This window comes from Tauraco erythrolophus, chromosome 4, assembly GCF_009769465.1.
Source record: "Tauraco erythrolophus isolate bTauEry1 chromosome 4, bTauEry1.pri, whole genome shotgun sequence".
NCBI lineage: Eukaryota > Metazoa > Chordata > Aves > Musophagiformes > Musophagidae > Tauraco > Tauraco erythrolophus.
Window position 1 is genome coordinate 82,780,736 of NC_141468.1, and position 20,606 is coordinate 82,801,341.

Here is a 20,606-nt window from a genome sequence, read left to right on the forward strand (position 1 = left end):
ATTAGCATCAAGGCTTTTGTGTCTTTGAAAATTGGATTTAAAGTTTTTTTCCTCAGCAGTCATAGTGATGCCATTCAAATCGTAAGTAGAAGCAGTGAGTCCGATGTGAGTCACGTGACTTACAGAATCTCAAGATTCAAATAAAACTTGAATTACCAAGGAAAATTTGAGACTGAACACTCATTAGTATCTTATAAATATCTATTTAACAGAACTTGCCTTCATCATGCACCCACAGCCCAGACAAACATTTGCAACCAGTCTTAGATGTCTCTCTTCAAACAGTTTCTCTGTCTGCATTACTGGTCTAGACACAAGTATTTTCCCAGTGAAAAAAATATAGCTTGTGTTTTACAGGAGATTAGATTAGATTAATGGTCCTTTCCAGATGCAAAATCTATAAGGCTGTTCTTCTCCACTGCTGGAAGCATTTTTGATAGTTCTCTTCAAGCAGGACTGGCTTTCGTAACACATGACTGAAATGTTGCAGCGGTAAAGGAGAGGACATTCTGAAGCAGATCTAGGGATGACTAACTCGTACCTCTGCAGCAAACCTGGCACATGTGGATGCATCAGATCAAAACTGCCTGCACTGTGGAGTCCTTGCGTGCACCCGCATCAGACAGCCCTCTGGCAGGTCTGCACCAGTCCAAGGCTCTCTCAAGTGCTCTCGTGGCTTTTGTCTACGACATTCCTGCATGACTGGGGTTAACTTCATGAAAAAGTCCTGCAAAGCAATAGCATTGCACACTTTCGACTCCTCCTTTAAAGAACCTGTGTGACACTTGACAATGGCTATAAACACCACCAGCTCCTTAGGGATTGTCTTGTGTGTTGTATATAATATAGGATTTGCCCAGCAGGATCTAGATCTCCTATTAAAACCCCTGGAAGCAAATCCACACAATAGTAAATAAAATTTATTTACCTGGATCAAAAGTCTCTATCACAATTCCTGTCATTCTATGAAGCTACATTTGGGATTAATTTGGCCCACTACAATTATTTTCACATCTGAACACATCATAAAATCTCTATAAAGAGACAAATTAAATGGGGAAGAGCAGCACAAAATTATTTACTATAAATTATGAAATAAAACTAGATAGCAAGTAATCTCTGCACAGATGAACCACTAAAATGTAATTAGTGAGACTCTGCAAAAGACTGTATATACTGAGATAGCTTTAACATGTCTTGAATAAGATATGATCTCAGCATGCTTTTAAATCTCTGTTCAGCTCAATCGAGAAAAAAAAAAGGAAAGGAAGGAAAAAGAAAAGAGAGCATGTCAGAGAGAGATCTATATGACTGGAAATCTAAGAAGATTACTAATGGGATAAAGAATTTTCTATTATAGGTTACTAATCTGAAGGCAGTCCAGCATCACAGTACCCCAAAGCACTACTATTTCATATTCAGATCAGACGATGATGGATGGATGGCCAGATGGAAGGAAGGAATCGGAGGCCCAGGATTTAAAGACATAATTGCCTAAGTTAGGCTGCTAAAACAATGACCTTATTTTCAAGTCAGAATCATTGCTAGTCTTGCTGTGTTGGACTCCTACCACCTCTCTGCAAACTCACTAAAATGGATTTAAATTACCTACTTTCAAAAGCTAGACAATAACTTAAAGTTATATTATCCCTTTCCATAATGAAGTGAACTGAACCCTGGATTTTATGTTTGCTGTACACGGCTATCTATGCTGTAATTATTTTCATTTAACTAAACGAGTGGAACTTTCTAAGCTAAAGAACTATAGACTAGGAGCCTATACACTAAAAATGTTGGAAACAAGGTGAAAGACTGTTCCTGACATCTGTAGCTCTGTGGCACCTCCACATCACCTGTCTGAACTCACAGTGACATCATCAACAGGGCAATCACTTAAATAAACCCCTCCCACCAACTAGAACTTCACTAGAAATTTATCAAAGTCACTCAGCTTTAAAAAATGTGATAGGAAAATAAAGGGGTCTTATACTATATCCTGGAGGTAAAGTTCATATAAATTTGACCTGTCAGCAAAGGCTGGTCTCACCTGTCAAGGTGGTGCATAGGAAACAGAAGACAAGTATCTCGGGACAGAGACTTATTGACTATTATAAACCAAAATGAACATGCTTGAATTGCAAATCAGAAGCCAGAGTGGCCAACAGAGAACTGTTTGAGCGACGTGAGCCTCATGTGTCTTATACAGCTAATTAAACATTCAGCCTCATTTTATTACTGGCTGGTGCTCACATAAGCTCCTCGGTTCTCCCTGTGGGGCGAACGATTGCAATCCAGTTTGGGACGGAGGCAGCATCAGTGCACGCAATGAGAACCCACGACAGATGAGAAATGCTTTAATCTCCCAGCTAAACAAAGATCGAAAAGCATCTCTTTGCCACAGCCGTTACTTGCGCGATTGGGAATTCCAGAGCACACCTAGGCGGCCAAACTCATTAGGAAACAGCGGACACGCCACTTCAGCAGAGGGATGGCACCCGGCACCAGCTAGATATCGCAGGGTATCCTCATCACCCATCGCCACGGGAGCACTGCCAGCTTCCCCCTCCCATAGTCTGGCTCCAGGAACACACAGCGTTTACCGCTCAGCCTGGCGACAGAGAGCGCGTTACAAAGCTGAGCAGCAAGTGTTAAATGATGACAGAACAGCATCCTCGTTGTTTGATGGTTAGATAAGATTAGTTATCCCAGAAAGGGTGTTTGGGGATTAATGTTTTCATAATACCCTGCAAAGACAAGGACTTATGAGTTGTAGATTAGGATGAAAGTACTCACGATGTTCCTCATGTGTTTCAACATTATTGTCAGACGGGTGCTCTCGTAGGATATGACTAACTGTACCCCAGGCTTATGGTCAGCAGTCTGAGAACCTAAAAAACGCCAGAGAGTTTGATATTTAGTTAAGCTCAGCAGAAGCACGTCTGTAAAATATTGCAGTACATATGAACTAATATATAAAAAAAGAACTGTTCTGTGCTTAAATCGGGAATGAAATTAGAAAACACTGATAAGGAGTGTGATGGAAGAAACTGGTCTGACATGCCCTGCTCATTTTCTTTCCTGTTTATACATTAACAGTGAGGTTTTGTTTTCCAATTGCCATCAATCTGAATTTCAATAGGAAATTTATGCCTGAGTGAAAAACAATTGGTGGTTGGTTGGTTTTTTGTTTGGCAATCATTGATGGCACTAGTCAGTATAGTTGTAATTCTTCTGTCTGGTTAAAAACGCAAGATTAAATTTTTGTTAGTTCCCAGCAGAAAAATAAATAAATAAAAACGCAAGTTTCCAGACCAGTTCCAAAACAATCAAAGATTCACAGAAACAACATCTATCTAACATATAAATTCTCCCTTCCTCAATCTGCATTCTTCTTGATCCAGGCTGGTTTTCATGCAACCCATTGCTTTCATAGATTTTTCTACTAAAATGCATTTGCAGAGTTTGATTCCATTCCACTGAAAAACACATTTTTCAGTTCCAGCAAGAAGAATCAGTCTCGTACGGCAGAAGAAATGACTAAGCACATCCTGTTCCCTTCTCTGCTGGAGTGAAGTACATGTGGGTCGCAACGGTGGCTTTTCTGCAGTAAACCAGATAATGGTGAACACAACAAATTCTCCTCGACATCTATCTGACCATCTATTTGCAGGGTTAAGCCTGGGCAGGGTGGACATGAGCCATTTTGCACCACTTGGTCTGAGACCCTGTGTTCTCCCATGTGATCATCACCAAAGACAGCCCAGGCACTACCGGTGTGTTCGAACTAGCCTGGTTTTACGTATGAGACAGGGCTTCATTTAATCAGACCAAAGCTCCATTACACTCAGTATTACATATTTACCATACTTAGAAAAATCAGAACTCAATTCTGCTAACCTTACGACAAAATAATGATCTCTTCTGAGCTGGGCTCTGCTCTGCCCGCCTCTCTCTTAAAGAAGTAGCTGACCTTGAGACCTCAGACAGAAAAGTCCTGCTCCCCTGCACATGCCTGGGGATCTGTCACTGGCACACCAGCCTTAACCCCACCGCAGGGTGAGATAACGACTCGAGACAAACGCTGTGGTCATAATTAATTCTTTAAATAGAAACATATCTTTTAAGAAGCGGAAGGAATGAGAAAGGATGATGAGGACGAAAGAACTGCCATCACACGTGAGGGCTACGCACTGGCAAAAGTCAGCTTTTTAGGGAGCACCAGGACTGTTCATCCTCAATCGCAGGCAGGATTCCCACGTCCTTCCACACTTGTGCACTCTCTGGCGTGTTCTTGCTCCCTTTTCTCCACGTGTGCACCAGAGCTCTTACAGCCAGGGTTGTAAGAGTGAGAAATCAAACTCTTCGCAGCCTTTACTCTCTTGTTCAGCAGAGGAGGCAGCGGAGGGGAAGTTATAATGAATAAGCCACGTTGGCTGTATTTTTCTGAAGAAATGAAATGTGTAACCTCTGGAGTGAACAGAGGCTAAAATAACAGCTAAGCAAATAGAATTACAGTGGTGTCATATACTATTGACAGCCAGAGAGCTAGTGCAATTGCCATTTGTGCTAAGGAAGGGAATTCAAATGAATTAAAAATAACACAGTGTGTACATACAACTGCCATAATATAATTTTTCCAGGCAGCCTGGATTTCAACCCTTCTGAGTTTCCGATGTTTGGACTGGAGTTTTAGAATATGAATCCATCTCCAATTTCTTCTCTTTAGAGACTACAAAAATACATTTTTAATCACATCCTAATTAGAGAAGGGCCTGAAACAGACTCTTGAAGAACTGAAAACTTATGAAGAAATCACTAAGTTGGGACTTAGAAGACCGAGGTGCAGTTCTTCATTTGTTATTCTCCTTTACGAACTTTGACAAATCCCTTAGCCAGACTATACCTTATTTCATCTCTTTTTTATGTAAATAAGGATAGGGAAGGATAGGGGATGAAAACTCCATGAACAAGTCAATCTTGAGTTTTTTCCAGGGTAACAAAAAGCTCACAAAAATCTGTTCTTCCTGCCATCATGCAAATTCATTTTACCATTTTTTTTTTAAAGTTGTGTGCCCTTTTTTTCTTTAAGTTGCAACAGGAAAGGTAGAATCCTAGACAATTAAACGTAGTGTAACACAAGAAGAGTTTTGTTTTAACATGAGGGCACAATTCACTTGTGGGGCTCTGTTAACTTTGTGAATTGCGGTGGGTCATCCTGAGCGGTTCAACAAAAGCAGCAGATTTCAGAGGCTACATTACATCACTAAAATTCAGCTGAAAACCATGTCTTTTCTCACCTACCAGTACTACCAGGGCTTTTTTTTTCTGTTACTTCAGTTTTATAGTGTGAGTGCTTACATCCAGTCAAGAATTTCTCTGTGGGAGCTGGCATTTTCATTTAGAGAAAAACAAATTTAAATAAGTTTCTAACCAAGCTGAAAAAAACTGAAGATATGGAGAGGAAAATACATTTCTAATTGAGTATGTAAAATGAAGACTGAAACAGACACTATGGGCATGGCTATTACTAAAATATTTGCTCTTGCTATGTAATAAATTGAGCAATAATGGAAAAAAAAGAAGGTAAAGAAAAATAAGAGTAGAGGGAGTCTGATAAACATGGAAGAAACTGCTATCACTTCTATTTCATAATAAAAGACAGATACTGTTAGCTACAGTCAGCTGTTATATTTTAGGTTTTCCCACATTCCGTGTTAAATCATAACCTCTTTGAAGTCTAGGTGATTTTAGCTTCAAATGATTTTCAAATACACATACAGTAATTACTTCCAGTCTATCCAGCTTGGGCAGATGGACTTGTGCTCAGGCCCTACATTTTCAGGAACTCTCATGAGCTACTTGCACTCCATTCATTATAGGCAAAGACCAAATGCAGGTCTGTTGTAGGTACAGGACGAAGCTCCACTGACTTCAGCTGAAGAAGATTTCCCTCCCAGAGATTGATTCTTTGCTCGCTGGCGTCAATGTAAAGGCTGTTAAAGATCAAAAGAGGAGCCAGGAGTTTGGTTGCTTGCAGACAGAACGGCCCTCGTAGTGTGTTTTTCCGTATGACTTGTGTCTGTGTGTGCAGCACTCCGCAGTGGACGTCAGTCACCAAGCCCTACTGCAGAAAAGCTCAAACATCATGCCAGTTTATAATCTCTTCTATCAAGGAAGACAAACACTAGAAAACTGTGAGTCCTTTCTTCTTTTTGAATGACAAAATTAAGGCAATTAGCGTTCCAATTTCTACCGAAGGTGGAAAAATCTTCAGAGCAGCCAAGTATGCAGTTCTTCTCTTTATCTGGATGGTCTTTTCTAGCATATTGGAGAACTACCAGCTCTATATTCTATAATTTGTGTGATGTTTTCATCAGCAGCGTTTTAAAGCAAGCTCTGCATTATGCTTTGCACAATGCATGAGAAATACAAACAGGAAGGAAGATGCTACACAGAAGACTGACAAAATCAATAGGGAAACTGTAATTTAATAATACGTTGCATTTCACACGTGGACTGCAAAGCAACGTGAAAGCACTAATCAACTAAGTGTCACAGTACTACTGTTAGGGAGTTAAGTATTATTCTGTATTCTGGACCCTTGGATTTCTCTTAGGCCTTTCTTCTTGGTGATAGCCTGTTTGAACACCTGGCACCAAAGGGTACTGGGGCTTGTCTGGTTTGCCAGGGTGAGAATAGAATGCCCCAAGCTAGCCAGCTACCTGCTTTAGCTACAGCTTGGGTTTATGAGCCTCCGATGCGCTCAACTTCAGCTACTCAGCTGTAAATACACTATCTCACTGTTTTCATCCCTCAAGCCAAGAAGAGGTGCTTCTAGTCAGCAAAACAGCCTAAATGCACCTGAAGTAGGAAAGCAACTTGTGGCAAAAGCTTTGCATCGAGAATGAGCAACCACAGCAGATCGAAACACTACGTAACGTGAGCAAAATAGCCAACTCTCCTGGGGGATTATTCATGACCACTGAGTTTCTGCATGGAGAGGCGTCTTGTATGGTACTTTTTGGAAAGTTTGGATCCTCCTTTAGAAGGACACAGAGCCAGTTTCTCTACTGAACTAAATGGAGAGCAGCCCTTGGAATGAGTGGAGCACTAATCAAACACGCCAGAATTGGACCTGGGTTGTGCACTGTTATAGCTAATAGTAAAGACTTCATGATTTCAAAACTTTGGCAAAACGGTCTGAATTATTAATATTTTCAGGAGATATAAACTCGAGAGAAGAAAAAAACAAGATTTATATAAAACTGATTTTGATAGATTTTCTTTCTTCCTTTTTTTAAAGGGTCTTTATAAAAGGCTGTCTGTGAAATCATTCCTGATATCTTCTCTCACTCCCTTGTAGTGAGCTTTGTATAATGAAACGCTGACAACATTCAGTATAATTCAGAATTCACCCCACTGGGAGTACTGAATCAGTATTCATGTCAAAGTAAATTTAGCACCGATTTTTAATCTCTTCATTGCTAGGAGCACAGTACAAATTCATAAATTTTAATTTTTATTTTACTTTAGTAAGTGTAATTACCTACAACATTTGTAAATTAAAGCAGTGTAAGAGAAAAAGCTGTCTTGATCAAAATTCATAACCTGTTCTATTGGGCATTCATTTTATTTTATATTGATCGTAACTAAGAGACAGATGATTTCCTCGCATAAAGGCTGAGAAAGAAATCACCAGATTCATGGAAAGCTACAGCCCACATTAAACCTGAGCTATTCTTCAAAACAGGCAAAAGTTAAGGCCCCTATAAGGTCATAAAGCAATGAAAGGAAGGATGCATTCTTTTCATGGAAATCGCCTCTCTCCTGCAGGCTCGGTGAACTTAATTCCTGCCCTAGACTGACTATGGCATTACTACAGGGTGTACTTTCAAATCAAGAGTGTTTCAGGCCACCCTCAGCAAACAAGAGCCTCCAGGGCCACCGTGCTCTTCCCAGCAACTCCTTGTTTGCTACCTGGCATCTTGGCATGATCAGCCACTTCCTGCCTTAGCTGGATTCGTGTCGTCTTCTTCTCATGGGACAGATGATAATAGGGTGCAGAGTGCCGTGCAGCAAAGATCTCAGTGAGCTAGCTGGGGTATGGCAACATTCTAACTCCAACAAGGAGGGGCGAAGCATGGACTAACAGATATGAAAATAATTTTTTCAGGTGGGTAATTAGCACATGGATGGCTGGTCTTCCTCTGATAGCTGAGCTGGCTCATTTACAGCTGAGCTCACCTCCTTCCACGGTGCGCTGCAATCGACTGCCGACCAGAAGAGGTGCCATGCCCAGAGCTGCTCAGCCCACTCTTCTTGTCCTCTGTTTTTACAGAGTCTAAACTCGTTGGGTCCTGATTTGGACCTTGTGTGCTACTGGTATTCTATCAATATCTCTTCTATCTGGTATTCTATCGGTATCGACTGGTATTCTATCAAAATCTAGAAATTATAGCGATGACTTTTCTAGGCCAAAGAGAGGTGGATTTTTGCGTGGTTTTTTCTCCTGTGTTAAACAAAGGGTTTGTCCTAAGCCTAGAACTGAAGTGTCCAAATTTTAAAAGACAGAGTTTCCAAGCAGGAAAAAAAAAAAATCCCTCTGTAACCATACTGCTTGAGGCCAAAGACACATTAATGTCCCCTGACCAGGTTGTGACCTTCACTTCCACTAACTGTACAGTGAACCAGTAGATTGGGATACCTGTCACATAGCTTTCATCAAACTAAACACGTTATTACCTCTGTTTATTTTCTTCTCTGATTTTGATGTCATGGACAACAAAAATAAAGGCCTTACTCTTCAGACTCTACTGGCTTTGGACATCACTGTAGGAATTATGAGGCTGTAATTTATTTCTCAACTTTATCACAGACTCAGTTCATGCTTTTGCATAAGACTTTTACATCCAGATTCTCTGTAACAAATAGGCACCTAAATATTAGTGAAATGTCAAAATCCTTCTAAAGACCTGGGACTGTAACTCCTTCAGGGCTCAGCTCACTCGCACATGTGCCTGCATCTTTGATTAAAGAGTCTACAGACCCAGACTACATGTTACATTTGAACTCTGGTTTGGATTTTCTGTCAAGATTTAGCCTTGTATATTCCTAACACCTAGGACATCTATGCATTATCTCCCCATTCCTTTGTAAAAGAGCAACCACTAATAATTTCCAATAGTCTTAATGGATTTAATATGATAATGGCATGCCCTAATCAAATAAACTCTACACAGGGGGAATCTTCCAAAGGCTGAGAAGCCAGAATGGGATTTATTTTGTTCTGATGGATTAAAAAAATGGTCCCCAAAAGAGATAATGAAGCCCCTGTCTGCAGAGAGATTAAATTAACTTAATGGACATGTGAACTAAATATGCAGAGATACTTGCATTCCTTTCTGAAACAAGGATAACTGGTGATCTTGGAAACTATCCTATCACTTGGAGCACATCATAACCAGCTGAATTGTTGTGGTGCAGAGTGCAACTGCAGGCTTCTTTGTGAGCTTTTATTTTGCCTAAAAACTCACTACAGAAGATTATTTTCAGTGCAGAACCAGCGCAGTGGAAGACAATAAACATCCACGGTTTACATTTTATGTTTTATGCTTTGGCTTTTAATGCTGTAATGCCAGAGATGAGATTAAACTAGGTGCTGGACAGAAGAGGGAAATGGGTTAAGTATTTAGATAGGCTAAGGGAACAGCGCAGAATCTCATTTAGTAGGAAGTGAATTACCACTATCATTAATAATGTATGCCTAGGCATTAGCATAATGTTCTGTTATTTACCTGCTCCACTCATTTCGAAAACGACTTTAGAAGTCATCCCTAATTTTCTTCGCTTGTCCAAGCACACATTGTGCTTTGTCATGACTCAGATCCTTTCCGGCAGTTTCTTCTCTGAGGATTTTATTTTGTAAAACAAGAAACCTGCCACAGCTTGTGTACATAAACTTTTACTTTGCATGTAGGCATGTTTATTCAAAAAGAAATGAAGCAAGGCTGAGAGAATATGTCAAAGTGAAAGAAAGCGACAGGTCCCATTACCAACACATTTTCAGAGACCTTGAGAAATCAGCAATTATTTGTTGGTATCTTTATATCTTTGAAACAAAGCCACCTAAACACTTTAGACTCACGTTTGCATTATGATATTAATATTATTAAAGAAGTCCTTCTTAGAAAACCAGTAAGATTGGTAATCCACATACCTAAGGTCACAAATGACGAATCTTCTGCCAAGGTATTTTTGGACCAATCAGGAAGAAGCTGAGTACAAGCTCATTCTGAAAGAAAATAAAAATACTTTAGGGAATATAATATGTTGTGCTCTGTTCCTAAAATTATTCCCCTCTGAGCAGACTGCGGTAGGCTCCTAAGTATATGTGGAGTTAATGATAAAGGGGAGCCTTTCCCCTCTGCTCGTGGGTAAGGATCCCAGGGAATTATTTCTACAGAGGTGCTGGAAGACAACAGTGCCCCTTGCCACTGGCTCAGGGATGCTGCACGAGTGCCTACCTGGCCCCCTTCTGTCACCACACTTCCAAACAGCAATGTGCCACGTGGGCTATAGAAACCTATAGCATTCCTGCTTGATCTCCAGCCTCTCGAGTTATCTATTAGTAGCTGCACCGACTTTTACAGAGCAGCCCATCTGTCAAACAAATGCAGGAGAACGTCTTTGCTGTGTACTGTGTAGTCAGCATGAAACTTGCCCTTGGCACAGGATCGACCTGGAGCGTCTGACCTAATGTGTGCCTCCCCGAGGCGCAGATGTGGCACATCCCTCCCTCACATAGCAGCTTAATGGACACTCTGCAAAGCTCCACAGAGTTAACTCCCACCAGAAACCAACGGGGAGTGAAAGGGATGATCGTATTTCGCCATCCTGTTTAAAAGAGTAATCCACCTTATGTACTGCACTATAACTTTTATTTTTATGTACTGGCCTGTGCTGCTCTAGTGAACATATAACAGGTAGTTACATTCAGCTGCAGAGAATTAAAACAATAAACCAAATCCCCAGATTTAGGTATTGTGCAAGGCAATAAAAATGTGAATTCTGAAATGGACTCTTATGATTTTGAACCAAAGGTGGACAGTAATTGGATTTTATTAGCTTTTTCATAATGCTGTATTTCAGAATGACCATTCTTTAGGATGGTTAGAATTGCCACATTCATACTGATGCTACTTGTGACACTGTAATGAATGAGTAGAATGAGAGACTTTTCAGATTCTAGCATTAAATGTCACCATTGTTTTTTTCCAGGCTGTGGGAAATAATGTGTCTCTTAACGGCAAGATGTACTTCATTTGTCTTGTTTCAATTTGACAAGATGTGGCATGATTTGTGCAAGGAAAAGAGAAAAGGAAGAGTTTAGTGACAAATGCAGCTAGTGAGGAGTTAACGTGTGGTTACAGCAGACTGAGGAATAAGATGTATATGTTCAGCATAGAGATAAGATTCAGCAATCTGGATTTATTTTAGCAGTTGTCTTTTATTTTTCATTCTACTGTTTGGAATTTTTCCTCCCACACTGAAATTTTCTTTAAAAGAAAAAAATCGGGGGAAAAAAAAAAAAAAAAGGATACACCAACAGAATTGTTTTCCTTGAATTGAATGCCAAATCCTTAAGCTCCTAGCCGGGCACTGTCAACAAACCTCTCAGTTCTGAGCATGACTAATTTTTCTCTCATCTCATGAGGATAGCTTACAAGGGAAAGCCCATACACCTGCTTCAGCTTCCCGTAGTTTTAAACAGCTGAATTATTCCCTGTGGGACCTTCATTTGCTCTTGCAGCACAAGTCCCTAGTGTAGGAAATATCAAGGGTTGAAAGAGTATATTTTTGGCAGCACAGCCTTTATTTGACAGCATGAAAATAAGCAGAGAAACTTAAGTAGCCTTTCAGTTCAAAAATCTTGAGAGAAGTGAGCAGGAAGTGGAAGGAAGGATACACTAACTGACTTGAAAGAGAAATAAAAAATTCCACGCTGGGCAGCCTGGTGTTCTGGTGTTCTGCTCCCCCTCTACTTACTCTTTCAGCAGTAAGTGGAAATATATGAACAGAGAGGCCTGTAAGCAGGAGGTGCAAGGATTGTTTCAGGTGATACTTCCAAATTCTTATTTCTAAAGGAGACAACACTCTGAGAAAATGGCATTTGGTTTAAGAACAGAAATGGAATTCGTGCAGATCTTACATCAGGCATGAACATGACAGGCATGTACCCTGCAGGTGCCACAGCACTGATTTCAAAGCTTTCCCTTGTCTGTGTGTCCATTGTACTCAACAGGTTTCGAAGCACGTGGGGAAGCAGCGAGGCTAACGATCGCAAATGGAAAGCTAAACCATAACAGGTCAGGCTGCAGGGCCAAATGTAGCAGTCTATCCAGGGCAAGGTGCTTCAGAAGCAACAGAGGTGATCTCCTACATCTTTGCAGAAAAAGCCGTTTTGCACGCTGTTATTCACGAGACAGCAATTTCTCCCTGAACTCCATCTGCCTGCTGCAGGACTGCACCATTTAGATTTCCACCAGTACAGTGTGTTACCTTCCTAAGCTCACCCTTTGCCTGCAGACCACCAAAGCACAAGCTGAACTTTCAGGTGATTCCTAAATCAACGGGACTTCAATCGATTGGACCGCAGTCAAGAGGACTGTAGAGTGAGGCATGCATCTAATTACAGTGCTAAACAGAAACAGGCACAGCAGAGCCTTGAATGTTGTATGATCAAAAGCACAGTGTGTTTAGGTGGATAGAGTCCACGTCTAAACAAGCAACTGTTGTTACAGAGATGTGACCATAGGTGGGAATCTTGGTGACTCTGAGACAGTCCTAGCAGACAGGCAGGCACTGAGGATGACCACAAGCACTCACCTAACCTTTTTTCCCTGGAATTATTACCTTTAAAGCAGTAAATCGAAATTCCCTGAAATATTGCCCATTTGGGGGTTTTCTGGAAAGCCTCCTAAGATTTGTCTGATATCATTCTTACCTAATAAGACAACAGTCTTTAACAGGTAACGTTGATATATTTCCAGGTCACTCAACAACACACCTACTGGGGAGCAGCCAGGTATGTACGGGTGCATCAGCACTGGTCTGACTGGACCTCATGCGTGGCCTGTATTCAGCCATTAAATTCAAAAGGGACAATTTCCTCCTTCACTTACACTGGGATACAACTAAAATAAGCAATTTCAGTGGCATCAAGGGAGCTGGCACAGCCCTGCACCACTGCGGCAAGCTGGAGTTTGTCTGCTGCTCTCCATCAGAGTCTGACTAGAAAAGCACTCTGCTGTTAGTGAAACACAGCCAGATTTCAAGCCAGATTTAATTTTATTAGAAAGAAAGCAGCCTCTCCTCTGCTTTCAGCTTTCTTTTCAGCTGTGTTAGAGTACATTTGGGGTCAGAGAACACCCATGCACCCATTATACTTTAACAGGATGGAGAATCAGCAGGAAAGAAAGAAACCAGAAAAAGCTGACCTTGCTGCAGCTATTATAACTTCAGGAAAGGACAGCGGAAAAGAGAGGACTTTGAACCCTCCCATTTTGGCTCTGCTGGGTGCCTTGCTGCAGGAGTATGGGAGCGATGGGAGTTTAAGGGACCCACACACCTCGGGTGCACTTTGTACCACCGCGTTACGTACCTCCATACAGGTACTGCGGGAGCTATTTTCTCATCTCTGTAAAGCCCAAGTAGCACCAGTGAATAGAATACAAATGAAATATGGGAAGCTTTTATCAAACTTGATTACTTTTATAGTGTAAAACATTAGTCACTCTAGAACAATGCTGTGGGTCTGGTTTTCACTGTATGCTTGAAAATGAATGAACAGAATTTACAATCATTTCCATGTAAATCCTCTTTAAAGCCCTTTTACACAGCCTATAAGTCACCATGAAGCTGTTTATAGAATCTGTCCATAACTGATACACTGTCACTGTTTGCTTACATGCTTGCACTCGGTTTATCTTTGGCCCCAAAGTGCTTAGATAATTTGGATACTTCAAGAGAAAATTTTTATAGAGGTTAAAACCCAGTATACCTTATTTCTTCCAACTGATTAGCCTACTGTGCACCTACTCTTGCGAAGACGTTTGCCAACCCCCCCCCCGCCCCCGATAAAGAAATCCCTCAAATATCCATGCCCACTGAATTTGCACACAAAACCAATCTAGGTGAAAGATGTAGGATAACTACATATGCTTATTTAAGGCTATGTAGCTTTGCAAGATCAGTAAACATATCTAATGTCTGAGCTATGTTATCAGTAACAATATCCACAAATTAAATGCCACTGCTCTTAAATGATGAGAGATGGGAAGATTATCCATAAAAAGTTACAGGCTGGCTGATGGCCCTAAATACACATGGTTGCTATATAAAACATTGCTTTAAATTCAGCTTTAGACTTTTCGTTTATAATGCCCATGCCAGGTGCAAGTTGTCTTTTCAAGATAAGCATGAAGACATTCAGCTTTGTGAATGCTGCTGTTTGACATCGGGGACAAGAGCAGGCTAAATTCATGAAGCCTTACCTTGCTTTTGTGTCCCCAGGGAGTGTACAACCCTCCTACAACGCAGCGTTAAAATGACAAGCCAGTAGGGTAGCCCTAATTTGTATGATATCTTACAAGATTTGGGCTGCAATCGCCATTCAGCCCATCACTCAGCTGGAGTTGGGTGAAATACAGAAAAATGCAAAAGCAGCCAACAGCAGCTACATTTTCTTACAGATTTGATTTATACTTTGATAATGCATACTTTTGTCCTCCTCCCTGTTACCAGCTTTCAATTTATTGTTTCTTGATGCTTCACCTATTACTGGTGGCATCATTTAGTCGTTTTGTCATTTAACCAAGAAAAACTCCAAGAGTCTAAACATTGTTGAGTATGTTGCCTTGCTGATCTAGAAGACTCAAGCATTTCAACATATGCAGCTGATCAGCCAGCCAGTAATGGTGCAACTGGCACAAAACTAGATATTATTGCAGTCATAGAATCATAGAATTCACACATGTTGCCACTGGTTTGGGGAGGAGTAGAACGAAACTGAAAAAGGTGCTGAAACCTAGTTTTGATCCTGTCCTAAATGACTCGATAAGGCAATGAGGGTGCATCAACTTTTGCATGCATTTTAGTGAGTGATGTAACGAATATAGCTTGTTGGTCATGTATATAATCTGGCAGTGTAGTTATTTATAACTGAGGGGTAACCTGAATTTAGAAAAAAACACTCCTATTCTAGGCAACTCTTCAATGAATCCTCTTCTAAGAGGAAGTCAATGAACGAGACTGGTGCTCAAAGTAAACCACAGACTTAAAAAAATGCTTTGAATAGGGATGGACATGAGCATGTTTGAGCATTTAAACTGGCCTGATAGCAAATATCTCCATCAGCTGACGTTTCTGCATTTATTGGACCTGAAACTAAAATTCAGAGATAGAGAAAGGTGGCTTGAAGTTTCTGTTATTTAAAGAAGGGTTTAAAGAAACATTTAATTCCATTTGAGCTACAGTGCAAATGAGAAGGTGGCTATTTTCCACCTCTCTTCTCTCAGTGAAACCATTTAGCAGAAAAGGTCCGTGACATTCTGACCTATTCTTAATTATAACACAATTTTCATAATCAGAACTTAGTCTGGACTAAGATGCATGCACTTAAGGCATGACTGAGGAAGGAATTTGGATATAATCCAATTCTTTCTTTATTTCTAGGATTTTTAATTACTTAATTGGTAGAATCAAGCGTGCAGTCAGTCTTGTGTGGATTAGACTAAACTTTTCAGAGCTGAAAATGGTGTCTAGTCAATCAGGGTAATGTGTTTACAGTGACAGCAAGAATAGCAAGGGTATTTTATAACAAAATAAAAGCTCTTCTCTCCATCTCAGACACTGCTCCAGCATACCGTACAGTTACAATACAGCTACGATACTGCACAGGTAAAACTCAGCAGAAAGAAATTACTATGTCAAGAAAGTAAAGGGAATCTTTTTCTACAGGCATCTGCTCTTACAAGATTTCTTCACAAATTTCTGAATTAATTATTTATTCCTACATAGTTTTACTATTTCCTAGGAATGAGTTTGGTAATGCTTGAGAACAGACAACTCACTAAACGGTTTTGGTCAGGCTCCCTAGCAATTTGACTGCAAAGTTGTCCAAGGCACGATCGAGACAAAAGAATTGTATTCATTTTTATCAAGAAAGCCTCCTAGCTTGGCTTTCTGCTCAGAGTAAAACCAAGAAGAGACCATGACATTTCAAAAGAGTCATACCAAAGGGAAAAGTGAAAAAGAAGCCTTCACCTGGGACTACAAAGGAAATTACCCACTGACTGGTCTCCTTGTTCTAAGTGGGTCAGACACGTCAGTATTTTCTAAATTTCTCACATCTCCCAGCAGGAGAAGCATACTGAAGTAAAAATAATGATTCCGTGTTTATAGAGTATCAATAACTTTAAAGGTTATCATCTAGAATTGCAGGTTAGCTGCATGGTGGTAAGCAAGATGATTTCCAGCATGCCATAGCACTTTACAGATGGAAACAATCTGCTCATTACTCCGTTTCATCCTGCCCTCAAGTCCAGTAGCTGTGCAGCCCTCTTAGGCACAAAATCGTTTTATTCTCCTCCTGGTTCAGTGCTACAGGCTGTACCAGACGGGAACGGTTTTCAGCAACCCATAGTCCAGCCTGTCTGAACAGCCCCGCTGGGCTGGTTCAGAGCCACACCAGTGCACATCCCCGAGCACATCTGCCCACAGTTCCCTCTGAACACCCTATTTGTGGTTGTGTCCCAGTGTCCCAGCACCAGCGTGCTGGGAGAACTTACCCAGCTCCACCATGCTGGGAGAACTTATCCCCTCCACGGGTGCGTGCTGCAGGACCATAAAGAGAGGAGGAAAGGCATTAGGAGGCCCATTGCTAAGCAGCACGCTCTGGCTGATTACCAGCCCCTTCACAGACCATGGAGCAGGAGGAAGACGAGAGCTCCTGTACGTGACCGGGAAATGTTTTTATTACTATCTCAGGGCTTTAAGCAGTCTAATTTTTCAACCGTGGATTAGGCTTCTACACAGCAGTTCTTGGCCCAAATTGAAAATCCATGTACCTTCCAGCAGCCCAGAGCACAGCAGAAGATACAGAGCTCTTCATTTCTAGGTCACTGGCTTATATCAGTTTTTCCTCAACTGTGACCAAAAGGCGTTAATGTAAAATAAACTCACGACCCTAACATGAGTGATAGAAACTGCACAAGAATTAACCCTAACTTGTGAAGTTTTTTTGGCAAGGTCAGTTGAGGGAGCAAGCACCCAAGTCAGCTGTCCCTACCAAATGAAGTGTAACTCTGTGAGACACATTATCTGTCCTCTTTGGAAATCTTCTCAATTTCAACTCAGGGCAGAGAATTTATATTAATAAGAAAACTCCTGTTTATTTTACAAATGGACAATTTCCTCTTTAATCTCCATTACACAGGTCACACTGGGAAAGTGACATAGTTAGGCAAAAAATATTTTTCTCCTCCTGCAAGATGTTTGAAATTTGGGAGAAAAAACATCCTGTCGTATCCTCTTTTAGCATCCTAGACTGTCTACGCTATTCAGCTTCATTAGATGATGAAGAGTCAATGTTTGTTACCATTTCAACTTTCCACTTTGAAACAGAAGATCCAATCTCAGAAAACAACAATGAATAAAAAATGAAAAACCTATTTTAGTGGACACAATGTATCATTCTGATAGTATTGAAACATTATGGTTTTGGTCTTATGTTTACAAAACAATTTCTTCTATGCGTTAACTAAATTTTGAAATGAAGAGCATTTCCGGACTGAGAGAATGCAATTTTTCATTTAAAAACTGTCAAAAATCAGACTTTTCAATATTTCAAAACTTAGTTCTTTTTTAGACATTACATTCCTCAGAACCTGCTCTGTACTGTCAAAAATTCAGTGAATCATTTCTTTTGGATGGCAGCAAAGGAAGAGAAGTTTTTGAAAAATGCCTTGCCAGGTCTAATAAACTATTTTTCAGTCATTCTTGTCTTTATCATAAGTTCTGATGAATGCTACAACGGCTCCATTTCAAAAAGGCTGCATTAGAAGAGTGTCATTTATAATTATTTTTTTTTTTCAAATGAGGCCGTGAAAACCTTCCTGAATCTTTTGGTACAATGCTACTAAAAGTCATACGCAAATAAAATAAATACTAGAAGTGCTCACATTAGCCAGTTTCCTGGATCCACTTAATAGCTGCTTCAGATAGAGATTCAAATCCTTCACTCTTTTATGTTCAAGATCTGTAAAAGGTAAATGCCATGAGTGGGGAAACCTGCAAAAGAAGAATATTCATAAGTATAACTCATACTGTATTTGCTGAAAATGTTTCCAGCTCTACTTAACAGCAGAAAGTTAAGACTTTTAAGAGGTTTTGCAGGTAGGAGAAGGGATGGGTACAGTGTCCAGAGGATTGTTTACCCTCGACTCTGGTTCTTCTAATAAGTTGGAGATATTTTGTTTCATACTGTACTCCTTTTTCTGTCTAAATCATTAATTAAAAAATAATAAGATCGATAAGCCCTAAAAGGCACTTATTTTTATTTATGGTATCTGAATACCTCTAAAAAATTGGCCCTTTTTGATGCAGTAAACATTACCCTCCTCATTTTTTTGCACTGTGTACAGCACAACAGATCTCTGATCTCAGCCCAGGGCTCATGCTATACAAACTTTTAGTATAGAATATGAATACCAAAGCCTTACAGTAACACTGTGACATTTTATGAATATATCATTGCTTGCTTTTTTACCTCAGCTATTTACAGTGTAGATAAGTTTTCAGAGCAGGTCCCTGATCCCATATGTAATTTCAGGCACAAGTATAATAAAAGTAATACATGAAAACAAATGATCACCACAGTAACAAAATCAATCTCAACAAAAGCAATAACAAAAATAATAGTAATGTTCTTTCTGAATTTTTATTAAGATGAATTTCATTTCAGTTTAGTAAATAAACCAGATATGCATAGAATGGCCTTATGTCAATTTTCAAATGCCTTGGTGATTGAAAATGTCAAAACCACATTTCTTTACTTGAATCATCTTTGCATTTTAGGGACAACGCACATTAGATCAGTCAAGAGGTTAGATTTTTAACAATATATTTAATCAATTTATGTTAACCTTGCCCTGACAAGGACTATTTCTCTCTCAGGTTGAAGGAGTGTTAGAAAAGCTATCTGTGCTACATTGTGTGTAATGGGTTTTGTGATATCAATTGCTAATATTTGGATTCATAACTAATACTATAAATCATAGAATGGTTTGGGTTGGAAGGGACCTCAAAGATCATCTAGTTCCAACACCCCTGCCATGGGCAGGGAAATCCTCCACTACACCAGGTTGCTCAAAGCCTCATCCAACCTGGCCTTGAACCTTCCAGAGATGGGGCAGCCACAGCTTCTCTGGGCAACCACACACCCTCACCACCCTCAGAGTGAAAAATTTCTTCCTTACATCTAATTAAATCTCCCCTCTTTCAGTTTAAAGCCATTGCCCTTGTCCTATCACTACACACTCTTGTAAAAAATCCCTCTCCAGCTTTCTGTAGGCTTCCTTTAGGTACTGGAAAGCTGCTAGAAGTTGTCCCTGGAGCCTTCTCTTCTCCAGGCTGAACAGCCCAACTCTCTCAGCCTGTCTTCATAGCAGAGGTGCTCCAGCCCTCTTATCATCCTCTGGACCCGCTCCAGCAGCTCCATGTCTTTCTTATGTTGGGGGCCCCAGAGCTGAGTGCAGTACTGTAGGTGGGGTCTCACGAGAGCAGAGTAGAGGGGCAGAATCCCCTCCCTTGACTGCTGGCCACGCTTCTTTTGATGCAGCCCAGGACATGGTTGACTTTCTGGGCTGACAGTGCACATTGCGGCTCATGTTGAGCTTCTCATCCACCAGCAGTCCCAAGTCCTTTTCCTCTGGGCTGCTCTCAATCCATTCTCCGCCCAGCCTGTACTTGTGCTTGGGATTGCCCCAACCCACATGCAGAACTTTGCTCTTGGCCTTTTTGAACTTCATGAGGTTCACACAGGCCCACCTCTCCAGCCTGTCAAGGTGCCTCTGGATGGCATCCCTTCCCTCCAGCGTGTCCACAACACACATCTTGGTGTCATCAGCAAACTTGCTGAGGGTGCACTTGATCTCACTGTCCATGTTGCTGACAAAGATGTTAAATAGTGCCTTTCCAAAATCAACCCCTGAGGAGCACCACTCATCCCTGGTCTCCACTTGGACATTGAGCCATTGACCACAACTCTTTCAGTGTGATCATCCAATTCCTTATCCACCAAGTGGTCCATCCGCCAAATCCATATCTCTCCAATTTAAATACAAGGATGTTGTGTGGGACAGTGCCAAAAGCTTTGCATAATTCCAGGCAGATGATGTCAGTTGCTCTTCCTCTATCCATCAATGCTGTAACCCCATCATAGAAGGCCACCAAATTAGTCAGGCAGGATTTGCCCTTAGTGAAGCCATGTTGGCTGTCACCAATTGCCTCCTTTTTTCCATGTGCCTTAGTGTAGTTTCCAGGAGGAT

The 20,606-nt window shown here is 40.7% G+C and overlaps 1 protein-coding gene across 1 annotated transcript in view; it reads right to left on the minus strand.

Moving 5' to 3' along the window:
* The window catches only part of PIK3C2G (phosphatidylinositol-4-phosphate 3-kinase catalytic subunit type 2 gamma), a 212,448-nt gene that overhangs the window by 18,400 nt on the left and 173,442 nt on the right, over positions 1-20,606 (minus strand). The window contains 4 exon segments of the mRNA XM_086610772.1: positions 2,794-2,888; positions 10,217-10,264; positions 10,267-10,291; positions 18,240-18,348. Of these exon segments, the coding sequence (XP_086466898.1) occupies positions 2,794-2,888; positions 10,217-10,264; positions 10,267-10,291; positions 18,240-18,348 (277 nt within the window).